Here is a 19,140-nt window from a genome sequence, read left to right as displayed (position 1 = left end):
GGACATCCTTCACCCACATGCCCCACCCCGGAACCTGCGGTCCTCAGACTCTGGCCTGCTTACCACCCCCCGCACCAAACTGCGAACCTTCGGGGACAGAGCCTTCAGTGTGGCAGCCCCCACCCTCTGGAACGTATTCCCTGCGGAGATTTGCAACATCCCCACACTCGACGCCTTCAAAAGGGCCCTCAAGTCCCATCTGTTTGCCAAGGCTTTCGGCCCCTAAATCGATCTGTTGTTTTGCCTGTCTGACTTTTTGTTTTGTTATGTTTGTTTTTTGCCCTATTACTTGTAAAGCGACCTTGGGTCCCTTGAAAGGCGCTATATAAATCCAAGCTATTATTATTATTATTATTATTATTATTATTATCAAACAAAATAACTGCACGTTCATTATGCTTTTCACTATGTTAAAATCAAACATGTATAACAACTGTCCTTTCAATCTGTGAAATGTATTTTATGAAGTCATGAAGTGTCTCAAAATCTGTGTGGACTCAAGGTCTCAGATCTCGTGTGGTACTCACAGATTGAAGAAAAGGCGTGTTGATTTAAACCTCAGTGTATGTTGTAACCTGGCTCTGTTCATTTGCTACAAAGACATATGGCGTAAAATATGCCCCGTTCTTCCTTTTTAGTCTGTTAGTTTGAGTCCTATTGTGAACCCAGAAGTGTTGAGTACCCCAAAGTTTTATGTTAGAAATATCTAGTACGGCAGTGAAACTGCCAATGCTAACTTTCATATGTTGGGCAATTTGCACAATTAGCATAAGTTGCATTAATTTGCATACAGTATGTAGACAATTGTTAAAACAAGCCTTGACCGATTTGGACAATTTGGGTTATTGAGGATGTTGAATAAGATTATGACATTTTCAGGATCATAAATTGCAGTTTTAAGCAGAAAGAGGCCATATTTCTACTCCTGGTGAGCTGATTTTGATGAATTTTGGGGCTGATTTTAAAGTTTAGGTCCATAAAATGTCAGAAATTGTTTCAACATGCTCAATATACAGTAGCATATAAACCACACGCAAGTTGCCCAAGTTAGCATCCGGCAGTTGTGCTTTGGACCCGTACTATACATTTCTATCATAACACTTTGTGGTACTCAACATTTTCGGGGTCCCACTGCTGGCCTGGAGACTTTTTCATCTGCGGAAAGATGTGAACAACTTGACCTGTTTGAAACGGAGTAGTTCTGGTGCTCCCACAGCGAGGAGAAGCATGACTCAGCGCCTTCTTCTCTGCCTCCTGTCCCGCCTCCTGTCCCTGGTGTGTGTGTGTGTGTGTGTGTGTGTGTGTGTGTGTGTGTGTGTGTGTGTGTGTGTGTGTGTGTGTGTGTGTGTGTGTGTGTGTGTGTGTGTGTGTGTGTGTGTGTGTGTGTGTGTGTGTGTGTGTGTGTGTGTGTGTGTGTGTGTGTGTGTGTGTGTGTGTGTGTGTGTGTGTGTGTGTGTGTGTGTGTGTGTGTGTGTGTGTGTGTGTGTGTGTGTGTGTGTGTGTGTGTGTGTGTGTGTGTGTGTGTGTGTGTTCGTGTTCGTGTGTGTTCGTGTGTGTGTGTTCGTGTTCGTGTGTGTTCTCTGCAGGGATTTGGCCTCGGGCTCCATGTGTCTAGTGAAGATGAACACAACACGCCTTTGGTTTCCCTCGTCCTCTCCAACATACACAGTGCTGCAGACCTCTCTCTCTCTCTCTGTCTTGTTGTGTCTTCATACAGATGATGAGCGTCACAAGCCTTTGATTGCTCTGATCTATTGTGCTTTTTGACCTTGAGTCCGCTTCATATCTTTATTGCTGAACATATTGTGTAGAAGCATCCATTCATCAAAGCTCCATCTTTTTGACCTCTCTTTTTTGACAGGAACAACACACTAACACACATTAACACACATTACATAAGTATCTGACAAGCATCATTGCCACCCTGGAGGGTTACATGTGCTGTGTCATTTGAGTGAGATGACACATGCCATCTGACCTGCTTTATGAAAATCTGTTGAACAGGTTTTTCTGTTTAGAATAGGACTGTCGTATACATTTACCGGCACAAAACATTAAATCCACTTCCCTGGCTCCTTAATGTTTTTTTTTTTTTACCTGTATTCAGATCCAGTTATGTATTGTAGATGTTAGTCAGTATATTTATAAAAAAAATACTATGATGAGCATTAATGGTTTATAAAGTATGATGAAATCAAAGTCTAAACCAAACTGTATTGTTGCCCTCCTTTTTAGTTACTGATGAATATTTGGAGAAGCTAAATCCAACAGGCTGCTAACTAACCCACACACATAGCTTTATCGTTTAAAAAAAGGCCTTTTTACTCTGCACGTGTGCTTTATGTGTGCTGCAATCGTGAGGCAGTGTGCTCATGTGTTTTAATCCTGCTTATGTATTGTATATTTTCTTTTAATGCCCTCAACCTGCCAGGGATTGCAGATGAAAATTAGCCTCTATGACAGACCTGGCACATTTACATGACTCCAGTGCTCGTGTTAATTAATGTTTATTGTCCCTTCTTAATTAAATGGATACAAACACAACACCATTTGAATAAGGCTCAAACTGCCAATTTAATTTGAATATATTCTTTACCCTCTCTTCCACTTGCAGTGCTACAGCCTTACTGTCGGTAGTATATCGTAGAAGCTGTGGGCGACCCACAGATGGCCACCTTGCAAATTGTGGGAAAGCACTTTGTGTGTGTGTGTGTGTGTGTGTGTGTGTGTGTGTGTGTGTGTGTGTGTGTGTGTGTGTGTGTGTGTGTGTGTGTGTGTGTGTGTGTGTGTGTGTGTGTGTGTGTGTGTGTGTGTGTGTGTGTGTGTGTGTGTGTGTGTGTGTGTGTGTGTGTGTGTGTGTGTGTGTGTGTGTGTGTGTGTGTGTGTGTGTGTGTGTGTGTGTGTGTGTGTGTGTGTGTGTGTGTCAGTAATTGGTGTCAAGCCATATAGGTCTGTTTGAGTCTGAATTAATAATTTATAGCAGCAGCAAAGTCACTCTCTCTTTCTCTGAATGTTTCCATAATGAGAGGAAGTCCCTATAGAGCAACCTGCTGCTGGGCGGGCAGGTAGCCAACAACACAGGGCAAGAGTTTAGAATAAACACACACACTCATACATACACACATAAACCCTGTCGACAGCCTCTCCTAAGTTGGCATTTACATTCAAGTCTTCTGTCTTTCAATTCCCGTAAACTCTTAGAGAGGGGGAATGGCCTGCCTCGTTTCCTCGTGACATCATCGCGTAATCGCCATGGGAAAGAGGACGGGAAGTGGTATAAAGATGACCATAGAGGAGGGGTTAGAAGGGCAAGTGGTGTGTGTGTGTGTGTGGAAACAGGGGCGGATCATTTCCTGTGCTCCCACCTCCGCTACTCTGGGTAAAATATTGGTACCACAGTCAATCACGCTATGTCACTAATATGGATACAATTGGGATTTACACCTAGACCATTCTCCCTGGATGACTGACCTTTGACCTTTTGAGTGGCCATATGTTGTCCGATGACAATTTTGATGCAGAGGAAACAGGGCGACTTAAGTAAGTTTTTGGGATTCTCTGCAGATCTGGTGCAGTGTTGAGTTGAATTTCCCGGCTGTGTTTCAGCAGACCTGGCTGTGGTCCAGATCATTCGTCTTCATTAAGGCTGCGAGTCTGCTCCGCTGCAGGTTTTCATGAGGGATCAGGAAGCCAACCGTAAAGGATGCAATGAATTCTGTGTGTGTGTGTGTGTGTGTGTGTGTGTGTGTGTGTGTGTGTGTGTGTGTGTGTGTGTGTGTGTGTGTGTGTGTGTGTGTGTGTGTGTGTGTGTGTGTGTGTGTGTGTGTGTGTGTGTGTGTGTGTGTGTGTGTGTGTGTGTGTGTGTGTGTGTGTGTGTGTGTGTGTGTGTGTGTGTGTGTGTGTGTGTGTGTGTGTGTGTGTGTGTGTGTGTGTGTGTGTGTGTGTGTGTGTGTGTGTCATTTTGTCATAGCTGTGTGTGGTTTAAGTTTACATTTTTAGTGTCCCTTGTGGGTCTTTAGCTTCAAGCAGCCTGCACACTGCAATATGTTTCTGAAAAATATAGAAACACAATTTCTAACACAGCATGAGAATTAAAAGTGTGGAATATACTGATGCCAGAGAGTCAACATAACATTTTCTATCATTGAATTCCCTTTAAACTATATTTTAATCATGTCCTTTGCACTTAAGCACATACAGTCTTATGTTGTATCATTATATAATAATTAGACTGTGTCAATACTAATAATCATTACAGCGGTACTAACTGATCATTCTCTGTCTCTCTTTTGCTGTTTTTCTTACAAAAAAAAAGTGGATGTGATAACTTAACTTTAGAGTTTTACAAACGTTACTCTTTAAAACTAATTTAATACCTGGAAATACATTGCAACGTTTCTTTTCTTACCTGTTCTTTATGGCAAGAATATGGTTTGCACAACTGTATGTTTTAATTCTTGGTAATGTTTACTACAGTCATTCTGAGTTGTATGCCATCAATGTTTTGTAAATGTTTCAATCTGTCATTGAAAGTTATATTATTAATTTTGAATAAAAGATTAGTATTGTTTGAATGTGACCCGACCAACTTACCACCACCCATCTGTTTCACTTTTTTAAACACCAAACCAAAGTATTGGAAAATGTCATAGTCATGTTCATCTTAGTTCTTATTCCTCCCACGCAGCGTGATTGTAAACATCTGTTCTTGGTACGTGGCTCCTGAGTGTTGCTGATAAAAGTAGGCATGTCAGATTACATTTCTCTCCTCACTGCTGATATGACATGAGGTTCGTACTGTACCAACGCCCCCCCCCCTCACTAGTTTCCATGTGTTGCATCATATCTGTAATATCGTCATATTTGAAGCAATGGAAGCCGATACAGGCCGGCATATGGCGAGGGAAGTTTCCACACACTCTCCTGCTGCTTGTGTCACAGTTGAAATCAGTGTGGCCTCATGCTGTTTGCAGGCATGAGAATGTGATTTATATTTGTAAATCTTGTGTTTTACTGCCAGAGAAAAACAGGCATTGTATCAAATGTAACTATTGTTTTCTTGCAACCTTTAAATCTTTTTTTTATTATGCCTTCAATGCCTCCCTATGCACTTTTGGTTGTGTATTTTTGTCTGTGTTCGGGTAACAGTAAAACAGGGGGACATGTGTTGTCTGGGGGTGCAAAATGGATGAAAGAGAAGGTTGAAAGGAATATAAAAAGGTTAGAAAAGTGTCAAAATAACTATAATTTCACGGGAAGACCAGGGGTAGAGGAATGTGAGAATTTGGTTCGGGATATTGCCAAATATCTGGAACAAACTACCAGAGACCTGCAGGACAGGTCCGCTGCAACTCTTACTACTTTTAAATCCAGGCTAAAGACTTTTCTTTTTGCCGCTGCTTTTAATTGAACTATTCACATTTTACACTGCACTGTAACTTTTATTCATGTACCTGTGTTATTCATGTTTTATTATCTTTGCTTTTTAATGTTTCTAATGTGTTTTAGGCTCTGAATGTCTTTCATTTTTGGAAAGCACTCTGAATTGCCTTGTGTTGAAAAGTGCTATATAAATAAACTTGCCTTGCCTTGTGTCAAATTGTGAAAGTGATGGAATCATAACACACACTCTCTGTTCCCCTCAGACGGAGAATGGCAGTGCCCTCCATGAGGCGGCTCTCTTTGGGAAGATGGATGTAGTCCGCCTGCTGCTTGACTCAGGTGGGTCTATAAATATAACCTGGAAGAACACAAACTGAGTGTGTTCCCCTTGTTTTCCTTGTTTTTTTATTTCAACCTGGGGCTAGATGCTCCACATGTCTTTATTTCTGACGATAGTGGATTGAATTTGCCCTCAGGTTGACTCCAGACATCTGTCTGCTGCATTCTCTCTGTTATACAATCCTGGACTTACAGTTTTATAGTTGTTGGAAGGATTTGTCGTATCAGTAGAAGGTGCCGAAACTTCAACGGGAAATGATGTGGTTTCTTTTTTTGATGATGTTGCTTGACTTGATAACAGGGTGAAAGGGATTAGTAGTGACAAAAACCCACTTCCTGAGGGTGTTTGGCTCCCACCTCCTTCAAAAATAATCACTTACACCTGTAAATAATGTGCATTGCTGTTTTTCTTCAAAGTGTCTATAACTATGATTGCATGTAAAACATACTGGTTATTACATTTTTTTTTTGAATAGTGGGAAAATTCCATAACACTTCTTATATACAGAGCAGATTGAATGTCACTGAAGGACAATGTAAGCTTTTTGAAACCACCACCCCCCACCCACTTTCCTTGACCACTTCCTGTTTCCAGCAGGACTTCCTGTGGATAGCCATGTTCTTTTGGCCTCATGTTATTAACATCCTGGATCAACAGAGGGCTGAGCTTACTCATTCACTGAACTTCAACACTTCAAACACTGTGTGGGCTTGAGGTTACGGATGAGGGCCGGGCAGCCAGCCTTTCATTGTCAATCATGGCTAAGGATCTTGAATATTAAATCAGTGGTCATTTCTAAGCTTGGAAACAACTATTTGTCAGGCATTCAGCAAACATCTTAGAACTTAAAACATCTGACTTATTTATTCATTCAATTATTTGGTTTTTGATTTTAAAATAAAAGCAAAAAAAGGTGCATGAAATTCTATAAAAAGCATACCAAGAGAAAAGCAGCTAAATGTATAAAAAGTGAGTATGAAATAGAGAAAAACTGGAGCATAGCATGGGGCCCTGAATGTGCTATGTCTCAGTTTGGATTCATTTTTCTTTAATGGTGCACAGCAGAGGGACCCGGTGTCATATATTTTTCATGTTGAATTGGACCCATGAGCACAGGGAGGGGTCGTACTAGTCGGGTAAATTAGGATTTATAGTGGACCCTGCATCCTTGAGTTGTTTCCTGTGTTTCTTTTTGCAGGCAAGTGTGTGTCATTTCTGTGATTTAGCACGGTGTGTCCCTTTGTCCAGGGGAAACCTTGGTCTAAAACCTAATGAAAAGGGCTTTGGCTTTTCGTAAAAAAAAAAAAAAATGTATTTCACACATGCATTTTCCTTTAAGGTTTATCTTATTTGATAAAGTCATTGGTGTTCTGGTTTGACCTTTGCCCTATTGTTTGTGTACCGATCCTCATGTCCTTTTTCTGTGTGTGTGTGTGTGTGTGTGTGTGTGTGTGTGTGTGTGTGTGTGTGTGTGTGTGTGTGTGTGTGTGTGTGTGTGTGTGTGTGTGTGTGTGTGTGTGTGTGTGTGTGTGTGTGTGTGTGTGTGTGTGTGTGTGTGTGTGTGTGTGTGTGTGTGTGTGTGTGTGTGTGTGTGTGTGTGTGTGTGTCAGACATCGACACCAGTCTGACAGACTGCAAGGGGAGAACGGCTCTCGAGATCCTGAGAGATCATCCTGCATCCAAATCTCAGCAAATCACTGCTCTTATCCAAGGTAAGACACACACACAAACACATTCACACGCACAAAACTTATACATAATCTAGGAGAATACTGCATGAAAGATTTGGTAATTTCAGGAGCAAAACATGTAATACTCACTTACAATAAATGTAATATATCGCTGAAATAGACTATATACTATCCATCGAATACAATATAGCTTATTTGTTAAGCAATCCCAATGTTATCATTATTGTATTAAATACTATGCTATTATGCACATTATATGATAGCTGAGAGCACTATTTAGACCAAAATCATTTTTGTACTTGTACTTCAGATGACATGGGCTGCAATATTTTATAGATATTTTGAGGATCTATTCCTCACTTTGTCAGCTGGTCAGTCTACAAAATTCAGCAACCAACCACAGTCTTCACTCTATAAAGCTACAAATGGGCATGGATGTGAAGTGTTTGTGAGGATGCATATGTGTGAATAGAAAAATAAACGTTTGTCTCGTAATTCAACTGGATTCAACAAGTCACATATTCAAAACAGCACTTTTGAGATGCAGCAGACTCTTTCAGCCAAAGAGAAATAAGTTGTTTGATTTCTTTCTTCAGTCTTCCGCATCTTGGTCTTCAACCTACCATTTATGGGCCATTCTTTCCCTCATGTTTACTGCAGTATGTGTTTTGTGTGTGACCAGTGATTGTTAGTCCGCAGTCCCCAGAGACCCATAGATCCTCCAGATTGCAACTTCTAAAGACAGTGTTGTCCTGAGGAGATTACGAGGCGCAGTGTGAACGCTGTAATCTGCGGCCTGGAGGCCTGCTCAATCTGTGCGTGCGTAATCTGTGGCTGCACTCAGCTACAGATGATTTATAGAGAGGGAGATACTGGCAGACGGTAATGGAGGGATAGAGGGATGAGGAGAATGTGTCAGAGCCTAAATTAACAGTGTCTTCACTTGGACTCATCATGAAAAGGAAAACATGGAACTCCCAGGAATGTTACAAACTGGCTACAGCTAGAAAATAACTTTAGAAGATAGACTTAAAGCTACTGAAATGTTTGATTCTGATACAAAATAAATAGATTTAAGATCATTGTTTTGGAATAAACGTATCTGTCTTGGTTCAGTCGTAAAGATCTCATCAACCTACTTTGGAAGCAGGACGTCGTTTTCCTCATAGCAGAGAACGATTCAAATTCATCAGGTGGCAAGAAACGGGACTTCAGATGCATGCTAATGTTGCTCCATGTCTGCTGGATATGTAAATTGAGAAGTGTTTTCTTAACTCTAAACACAACATAACAGCTTGTTCTTTTGCCCCCAAGTAGCCCCATACAATCAATAAGAGCTACTTTAAGCTAAGACAAATAGTCCTAACTGACTGTATTATAGTATATTTATGAAGTTATGCTTGTTCCAGCTCGTCACTGATGAATACAAAACATATTCTTACTGAGGTATCATCTTTTTTTAAGTCTCAATAAAGCTTGGCTTCATAGGATGTGTTTGTGCTGACTGACAGCTGTTGTGTCAGTACAGTTGTTCAGGTTACGGCACCTTTATAACTTTTGACTTGAAGTCATTCATTATACCTTGACTGCTGCTAAAATCCTGAACAGTGCGAGAAAAATGCTTCTTTGAAGTGTAAATACTGTTGTATATCCAGAATCACACTTTTTTGTAGACATAAATACAATACTTACACCTTTTTTAGAAGTCAGTTATTCATGTGATGGTAGATATTGCTCAAGAATAGCAGCCATCCAAATCGAATAAACGGAGAGATTTGGACTTCAGCATAAATAGGAGCCTGAATGTGTTTGTGAGAGAAAAGGGGAGAAAAGGGGAGAAGGACACAGCTGTGACTTGGTGAAAAGATCAGCTGCATGCCATTTCCTGTTGGAGAGGAGATGGAGAAGGACACACACACACACACACACACACACACACACACACACACACACACACACACACACACACACACACACACACACACACACACACACACACACACACACACACACACACACACACACACACACACACACACACACACACTCTCTCAATTGTACCAGCTGTGAGGCTTACTGGTTGCCACAGGCACCTTGTTATAAGAAAAATATCAATAGATTTTCAGCGCCTGCCTTATCCCCTGTTCAAATTAAATCCCAGTTCACTTCTTACCGTGTAGCAGCAACTGGTAATACACCTACATATACTTACTGTACAGTGCAGTTGTCACTACAAAAGCACGAGTGCAGTAATAAAAATGTCAAAGCATTGTAATCCTTCCTTTATGACTCTCCATTTTATACCTGTCTGTAAATGTGGCTGTCCATCATAAGTATTGAGGCAAGAATCATATTCGTATAAATAAACACTATTCTGACTGTAATAGGATTCTCATTAGCGTTTCACCGTGTATGCGTGTTTGTGAGTTTTCTTGCCGCTAATGCCTCACTTAGGGAAGTTTATTATCCAACTTATTATCCCCCCACAGGTACCTGAGAGTGATTTTCCATTCCTCACGTACAGTATTCCTTCCCTTTTTGCTTTTATGAACAGCAGAGTGCTCTATTAGCTGGAGCTGTGAAGTGATTTTGCAGTGTGGAAAAAAGTGAGAATTGAATGCGGCACAAGCTGTTTACCATGCTGATGCTCGTGCTATTATATTGATCCAGGAAAATGTCTCTGAGATGCTTCTCCTTCCCCATGCTTCTGCACCGTCCTCAAACATCACATCTTCCTCAAAACTCCTTTTCAAACCAGTTTTACTTTCTCCTCTTTCTCCCTGTTTTTCAGCTTCTTCTCTTATTGTCTGACCATCCATCCTCCTACTCTCTTGTCTCCTTTTCTCTGTAGAATACATGATGGACGAGATGGAGAGGAGGAGTATCGTGGAGGAGCCAGTCAGAAAATGTCCCATCCCTGCCCCTCGAACCTCCGTCCCCTCACCCTGTGCCTCCCCCTCCCTCAGACACAAGAGTGAGTAACCCACACACACACATGGGAACAACCACAAACAATGCTTAAGTTCATACTGGGATTGAAGGTGCTTTAAGGGACATTCTTCTAATGTCTCTATTGTTTTTTGTGGTATTAGAATACGTCATACTGGAAACCAATACATTATGCATAAGGTTCATGATATGTTTTGAGATATGCTTCAACATCTTATTATTTCATTATTAATGCTGATTATTTATGTTAGTAAAGGAAATACACTGAAGTCCAACTGTGCAGCCCAGAGGAAGAATTTAACTTTCATCCTGAAATATATTTTTAAGTGGATTATTGTGCCTTTATTTGTTTTTGTAAAAACATACAACATAAGCAATTTATTTTTGCAACAATAGAGTATAAACCCAGCCATGGAGAGCAGCTCCTGTAGTGGAGACAGACAGTTACTACCGCTCTGCACTGACATACTAATCCCTGTCAGGCGCTGCCCCCTATGTTCTAAATGTAGCATTGCAACAACCTCCTGTTAGTTTAGGAAACCATTTGTAAGTGTAAATAATAAAAGGATGATTTAAAATGAATATATTCTACCCAATGTGTGCTTAGCAGTCGGATTTGGTGTTTAAGTCAGTCATAAAACAGATTTATTTTCACCCTTGCTGGAGACTTTGGCTGTTTCTCTTACTTCCCTTGGTCCTCTCCCCAGATGATGCCGTGACAAGTGAGCTGTCCAAACTGCTCCACGAGATCAAAAAGTGCCGGGACAGAGACTACTCCTTCGAGGAGCTCTGCCACACCATCTCCTCTCACTCCATGGACAGCTTTGGCAGCGGGCGGCTCTCTGACGAGGAGCGGCCCGACAGACCCAACGGGACCCTGACACGAGTCAAGGTAGGGTTACTCAGTTATGACAGGGGATTGGTGCGTTTAAAATCAAAATCAAAACTTTTGGAGAAAGAAAATCACCGAGCATTACTTCGCGTCTGATCCTGTCTTCAAGAGCTTCTTGTGAACTTTGCAGTTTAAGGCAAACATTGTTCTTATAAAGTCAGTGCCGATTCTAGAGTCTGTGGGGGCCCTAGGCAAACATTCACTGGGGGCCCCTCGAGCCAGCTCTTCATCAACACACAGCCGACAGCCCCCCCCCCCCCCCCCCGGTAGGCAACGAAAATTAAAGTGGACCTATCATGCTTTATTTGAATAATATATTTTAGGGCCATACCTATATAAAACATGTCTGTTAAGAAGTCTTCTTCGCTGCTTTTGTGGCAGACTACAGCACCACCTACAGGCCTGGAATATGTACTACAGCGTCTCCAGCCCTTTCGAACGGCAATGACCGTGGCTGTTTCCTCCTGATAGGTGGAGAGTTGCCCATATAGGCGGAGCTCCTCGTTTCTGACGTCAGAGATATTTCAAATCTGGATCAGTTTGTATCAGATCCGTTAAAGCCCCGTTTTTAGAGATTTGGGTATGGAGGAAAAGAGAGATGGTTGTGTTTTCTGACACTTGGTGAGTTCCCTGACACACCGGGGACAAATATTCATGTATAAAAGACGTACAAAAGTGCATTTTGCATGATAGGTCCCCTTTAAGATGAGAAGCAGCATTTTGTGCTATGCATGGGGCCGCCTTGAGGGGGTTTCCCGACATGTCGTTGCAGTAAATTACAGGATGTTTCTTGTTGTCGTTTCTGTGGACTTTCTTACCTGCCTTGCCTGTCTGGAAGCGGCGGCCCTTTATATAATGACATCAAATAGGATTCAGCATACCTTCCACCATATCAGCGGCTGTTATATTCAAAAGCACAGAGTTTGTACTTGAGCAGTTATTCAGTTTGTTCATTTAATCTGTCAAATTGAAGTCATTTATTTAGAGAAGGGCTTTTCCCTCCAATTACCAATTCAAGCATAAACTCTCACACTGATGGCAGTGAGCTACAATGCATGACACCGGCATAATAATCACGAGTAATAAGGGTTGTGACATTTTCCCTTTTTTTTCTGACATGGCAATGGCATTTCATTACATTTCAATATCTGAATCATTCCACACACCTTAATCTTTGGGTATAACAACAGTGCCATGTCTAGCTGCTATATTTATTCTTGCATCTGACACTTTATAGAAAGACAACTACAACAGAACCCCTGCTGTGTGACGCACATCAAAGCTAGACTACGAATCTCTATCCCCTCTACAGTATATATATATATATATACGTTTTTGTATTAGACATGTTATCACACCACAAAGGGCCTGATAGCAGAATTGTATGCGTCTGTGGGAATGTTCTCTGCTGAAAGAAATGCCTGCACTTTGTCTATCTTGACAACAGAGGGCAGTATCAGACAGACTGAAGCCACGAGCCCTCTCCTCTTATTGAGTATTCACTTGTTGTTGCAGGAACACAACAGCTTCTGGTTGTTGAATTACTTTAGATGTGTAATTACTATTTGTGCTCAGACAGCCGTTCACAGCCTGCAGACATTGTTTTATTGACCTTATTTCTTCTCATCTGGAGCCTTTTTACACTGACATATTGCGAGTAGAATCTACTTCACCTGCTTACTCCCTTTCCACACGCTCTGTTAAACACTCAGTGGCAAACTGTTTGGACTTTATCGGTCGGAGTTCCAGTTTGGTGATGAAATATCTGAGTTTCTTCAGTGTGAGCCTATCAGAGAATCGCAGCTGCACTTTATTTCCAACAGAACAGAACAGCACAGCGAGACGGAGAGCTTTTTCAATTCCACAGCCCATGAAGTCAAAGGCAGCACAACACTCAGGGGTCATCTATCACACTGACCCCCCACCTGCACTCTTAGACCACACACACACACACACACACACACACACACACACACACACACACACACACACACACACACACACACACACACACACACACACACACACACACACACACACACACACACACACACACACACACACACACACACACACACACACACACACTGTGCTGCTTGCTCGCTTACCTACAGATAGCAAACCTCACTGAAGGAATATTTTGTATCAATAGCTCATCATCTTCTCCATTTCTGTAAAGGCTCGATATGAAAGCAAGGCGAGTAATGTTTACATACAGTGCAGCAGGCGTTTAGACTTTGCACACACACACACACACACACACACACACACACACACACACACACACACACACACACACACACACACACACACACACACACACACACACACACACACACACACACACACACACACACACACACACACACACACACACACACACACACACACACATAAGGTTAACATACACACCTCGGCTCACTTAGGCTGTAATTATCTCGGTCCATCATGTGTCCCCCTCTCTCTCGCTATAAGTACCAATTTGTATTCTATCACTGACATTCACAGTGTGTGTTTGTGTGTGTGTGTGTGTGTGTGTGTGTGTGTGTGTGTGTGTGTGTGTGTGTGTGTGTGTGTGTGTGTGTGTGTGTGTGTGTGTGTGTGTGTGTGTGTGTGTGTGTGTGTGTGTGTGTGTGTGTGTGTGTGTGTGTGTGTGTGTGTGTGTGTGTGTGTGTGTGTGTGTGTGTGTGTGTGTGTGTGTGTGTGTGTGTGTGTGTGTGTGAGTTTACGTGCCCCCAGGCTACAGTCTGTGTGTGTGGCAAGAACCATTAGTATGTGATCGCTGTGCCTGTACCCATGAATAAAACATGCAAAAACCCATGACACAGACACACACACACACACACACACACACACACACACACACACACACACACACACACGATAATATAATTTTGATCACTCGTGCAGTCCTCGGTATTGAATAATTAATTGGTGTCCTTTTATTGATGCTGGCTGTTATCAGATTTTACTGTAGGGAAATCTGTCTGTCTTTCATGCGGTTCTAGTGTGTGTTAGTGTGTGTGTGTTCACTGCTGTTCATTTGACATCAATCAATATTCCAGTGTTGCAGAGGGCCTTTTGCGATCTGGAGCGATTGGTGACCTTTTGGTTTCAGCCTCATTTTCTGCCTCCATCTCCAGTCTGTCGTCTCCTCCCTCTGTATCATCCCTCACTTCCTAATTTAACTGTTTGACTCTTCCCGTTCTTTAACATGTCCTCCAAGTTCCTCTCTTTATCTTTATCTTCTTTGCCCTCCTGTTTTGATTTAGATCTCATAGATAAAAAGCGATTTTTCTTCCCTTGTCATCAGACTTCCCTCTTTCCTCAAGAGGTAGAAGAAGTACTCAGATCTTGTACTTAAGTAAAATAAGTACCAGAGTGTAGGAATACTCTGTTACAAGTAAAAGTCCTGCAATCAAAAAGTTACTCAATTAAAAGTACAAAAGTATTTGCATCAAAATATAATTAAAGAACCAAAATCAAAAGTACTCATTATGCTGATTTGCCACTGAATTGTAGTGGAGAAGAAATATAAAGTGACAACAAATGTAAATACTACTCCAAAATGTACTTCTACTTACCGTAGTTACTTCACACCACTGCTCTCCTCTCCTGTCACCTCCTTGTAAAGCTTGATATCAGGCACTGTGGGGGTGTTTGTCTCTGTGCTCTTGTGTAAACGGTCCTCTGGCTGCATCATATGGTTCACTGAGGATCAGCTGTTCTGGGCCGGCCCTCTGACAGGTCCCGCCACTGAGCTCCTCCACCCAGCTGCCTCCTGGGAGCCCAGGGCCCGGGGGGGGGGGGGGACACCACAGGGAGATAAAGTAGTTCTGCTGTCCCTTCACCTTTCTCCTCTCCGGTTAACTGGTTCTGGCACCCAGAGCATGAATGCAAACTAACTTCTAATTCAAATGTGTCACTTGTTTCAAGAATTGTATTTGAAATGATCCTCGGCATCTTAGGAAAAAGGGGATTGAGGAAAAGAAGGATACTAAATGTCACATATCTAGCAGGCAATATCTATTCACTGTTTGTGCTGAACCTACTCTTTTTACTACTTTTCTGGCTTCTTCTGAAGTTTGACTTCCTTATTATTGGTCACTAGTCATGTTTTCAATCTGGTGGTTTTAAAGAAAACCTTTTTTGTTTGTGCTCACAGAGACAGACCCCGCCTCTCGCAATGGCCGTAGAAGAGGACGAGCCAGAAAAGAGTTGCGGCCCCGGTGGATTCTGGGAGGCCCTGACGCCCTGCAACGGCTGCCGCAACCTGGGCTTCTCCAGCCTGTCACAGGTACGCACACACACACGCACGCACGCACGCACACACAAACACACACACACACACACACACACACACACACACACACACACACACATCTGCATACACACATCTGCACACACTCATGCACACAGAGTACCTGTTTTAGCCTACTCGAACTGGATGACTCTCCCCTAAATTACATTGAAATGTCCAACTGCTAGTCTGCATTATATTGTATTTCACAGTGTGGACATACAGTAATGGCACTCATTGTATACAACATAATCGTATCACTTGAACAGGACTCACATTCTGTAGAATAATGCAGTTTACACACGCACACGCACACACACACACACACACACACACACACACACACACACACACACACACACACACACACACACACACACACACACACACACACACACACACACACACACACACACACACACACACACAGAGACACACACACACACATGCACTGCTTCACTCCTGTGAAATTACAGGCTAGTGATCTAGCCATTGTTCTGGGTGAATACTTTTAGTGGTTACCTTGGGAACGCAGCGAGTGAGACGAGAGAGACTGTTCTCTGTTCAGTATCTCAAGATTGTTCTGTCTATCTTTCATCTTAATTTTCTCTACTGAGAACCCTCCTGAAAACCTCTTTATCTCTTTAGTTTTGACCTTTTTAAGAGTGGTACTTGGTTCATGAACTATAATAGGACCATCTGATGCATGAGATCAAGTAAAAGGATAATCGTCCCCTAGGGGGGGAATGTGAATATTGCAGCAGCAGAGAAATACACTGTCAAGTGTAAATGGGACTTTTTGATTTCATATTTGTTAGAGGATCAAAACCGGCATTGATTTTTCTGACAGGTGAAAGGGTTTTACAGTATGGCATCTGATCGCTGATATTAAACATTTATACTTAGAGTGGCCCTGAGAAAAGAGAGAGAAGTGAATACAAACCTTTCAAACATGTTTACGAGGTCAGAGCCTACAGCAGAAAGTTGTTCATGAAAATGTTTTACTTCTAATCAATGCGTTTTATGAGCCTGAAAAACAAAGTCAGACTAAAATGACTCCCAATCATGTTTTTAAACTCCTTACCCAGATGAAATATGTGTGTTATGTTTAGTCAATTAAACCACAAAGAAGCACAAACCAAATATGTGGGGATGTTTCTGCACAGCGGGTTAGTCTGTGTTGACCTCTTAGCTTATAAGGCAAATCTATCTACAGATTGTCTACATACCTTTACTCTAGATTTCATCATATACTGTAATTGTAACTTGGATATATTTGCAGACACAGCAATGTGAATGAATTACATGTTATGTGTGTTATAATTGCATAATAGATGCACTTAAGGCACATTTACATATTGTATGGAAAAGCAGACAAGAAAGCTTTAAGATGAGTCTGCCCTCATGAAGAAAAGGAGCAGTTTATGTGTTGCTGAAAGATTATCATTGCCATACAGAAAAAGCTTAGTTTACCTTCTTTAGATCGTGTGCATCCCTCATACCTTTTGTACCTGAGTATTCCCTCTGATATATCCAATATGTTGCATGAGTTAACATTTATTAGGAATACGTGGAAATCGTCTTCCACCTGTTGCATCCCACAGTATCCTTTTGTACTTTTTCCAGAACTCAGCAGAAATATGCAAATGATCCTCCACTTCCTAGTGTTCCTGCTTCATCCTTTCTTCTTCCTCCCTCCCTTGCTTCCTTCCTCCTCCCTAAGCCTCCATACAGGGCATATAAGTGTGGTTAAGTGTGTGAGGAGGAGGAGATGGTTTAATGGCGAGCTGCGCGCTAGCTCACACAGCAGGACATCTGACATTAAAACACAAGCGACCCTCTGTCTGGTTTACTGGCAGCTTGCCTGCTGCCTGGTACACTGCCTGGAGGGGCTTGCACCTGTGTGTGTGTGTGTGTGTGTGTGTGTGTGTGTGTGTGTGTGTGTGTGTGTGTGTGTGTGTGTGTGTGTGTGTGTGTGTGTGTGTGTGTGTGTGTGTGTGTGTGTGTGTGTGTGTGTGTGTGTGTGTGTGTGTGGACGTGCATGTGTGTGTGTGTGGACGTGCATGTGTGTGTGTGGACGTGCATGTGTGTTTATGCATAGAAAGCAAGTCTGTTTAATAACAGTATATACCACTGAAATAGTTTGGCATACACACAGATATGCTGCCCTTGAGATCTGTGTGTGTGTTTGTGTTTGTGAAATTGGCATGGCTTCATTATGTATTTATGTGGGTTGGTTTTATTGTGTGTGTGTGTGTGTGTGTGTGTGTGTGTGTGTGTGTGTGTGTGTATTTTATGGGAGAAAAAGAAGGAAAGGACAGGGTGAGTGAGGAAGAAAACATTGTTATCACATAATTAAGTTAGCACCGTGCTAATTTGGCCTGTGTAATTATGAATACACTGAGTTAACATAAAGAAAGCAGCGTGTACTGCAGCCTTTCTTCCTATCATCCCCCATCAGATCTGTCAAACTAATTATTTTTTGTTTGACGTCCATCTCTGTCCCATGTTTATCTCTCTCTCTCTCTCATCTGTCTTTCACTTTACATTCCAGCAGAAGGGTGTTAACCTCTATATCGATTGTCGGACCACCAGAGTGTTCTGGTGGTCCAGCTGTCACTCAAAGCTCTCAGTCAAAGAGCTAAACTTGTCTAACAGGTCACACAGAAAGAACATCCCTGCACTATACAACTTGAGTAAAGTAAACTTTAGTTGGACTAATGAAGTGCCAGAGTGTTGCTGTTTGGAGCAGGTCGATGGCTCTCTGTGGTATTGCTGCTTTCAGCTTTCTCAAGAACCGCTCATCCGAAGAACTTCACACTCAACAGAACACTTCCTCGGTCCTCAGCAACACACAGTGTGAAGTCGATTGGATGAGCTTTTTCTGAGAAAATCAAAGGAAATACACTCGGAAACAAACTCTTTTTTTCAATCAGCTGCAAGTGATGGCACCTGAATACATTTCTGCCTAACTTCTTTGTTATTTTTCCATTTTTTTATGTGAGACATTCAGTTATTATCTGTGTCCTTCACACTGGTTTAACATGGCTGGGACTATATTGGAACATTTGAGAAAATTGCATCTTTTGTGCACCAATTTGAGTTCCTAATCAGAAGATAGTTGTTCTTGTTGTTGTTGTTGTTGTTGTCAGGCTTGTGTTGTCAAAGAGAAACCACATTAAAAAAACTACACAAAAAAATAGAATACTTTTACTCTTGAAAAGCATTTTAGCCTTTTATTTTTTGAGCAAATAGTTATTAGTAGTATCTCATAAACTGGCAATAGTGTGTTTCTATAACTGTATTGCATACAGTATGCACAAGCAGGAATTCTATGAATCTTTGTAAGTTCGAACCAGAATATGGCACGTCATTACAGTCTGCTATCGGTATGTGTGTGTGTGGTGTGCATGGTGTGTGTGTGTGTGGTTTGCGTGGTGTGTGTGAGGGCATACGTGCCTGCATAAGGACACTCTTCTTGTTGTGAATTCTCGTTGCCAGTTACATGTTTCCTCCCACCATCGCCATGCCAACGGTGACTGGCGGCAGTGTGTGGAGGAGGTTCCCCTGCGATGTTAAAGAAGTT

General features: G+C 41.9%; 1 protein-coding gene across 4 annotated transcripts in view; it reads left to right on the top strand.

Annotated features, from left to right (window-relative positions):
• Positions 1-19,140, top strand: part of anks1b (ankyrin repeat and sterile alpha motif domain containing 1B) — a 212,451-nt gene that overhangs the window by 72,357 nt on the left and 120,954 nt on the right. For 3 of the 4 annotated variants that reach the window (XM_079654794.1, XM_079654797.1, XM_079654793.1), the window contains exons 6-10: positions 5,646-5,721; positions 7,333-7,434; positions 10,265-10,387; positions 11,070-11,254; positions 15,420-15,551. In XM_079654794.1, coding sequence (XP_079510920.1) covers positions 5,646-5,721; positions 7,333-7,434; positions 10,265-10,387; positions 11,070-11,254; positions 15,420-15,551 — 618 coding nt within the window. Of the gene's footprint in view, positions 1-3,140; positions 3,541-5,645; positions 5,722-7,332; positions 7,435-10,264; positions 10,388-11,069; positions 11,255-15,419; positions 15,552-19,140 lie in introns of those variants that run through there. The other variant, XM_079654795.1, reaches the window with a different exon arrangement.

This window comes from Notothenia rossii, assembly GCF_949606895.1.
Source record: "Notothenia rossii genome assembly, chromosome: 10".
In the NCBI taxonomy this organism is placed as follows: domain Eukaryota; kingdom Metazoa; phylum Chordata; class Actinopteri; order Perciformes; family Nototheniidae; genus Notothenia; species Notothenia rossii.
The sequence above is the reverse complement of the archived record's forward strand: the minus strand, read 5'-3'. Positions and strand labels throughout refer to the sequence as shown.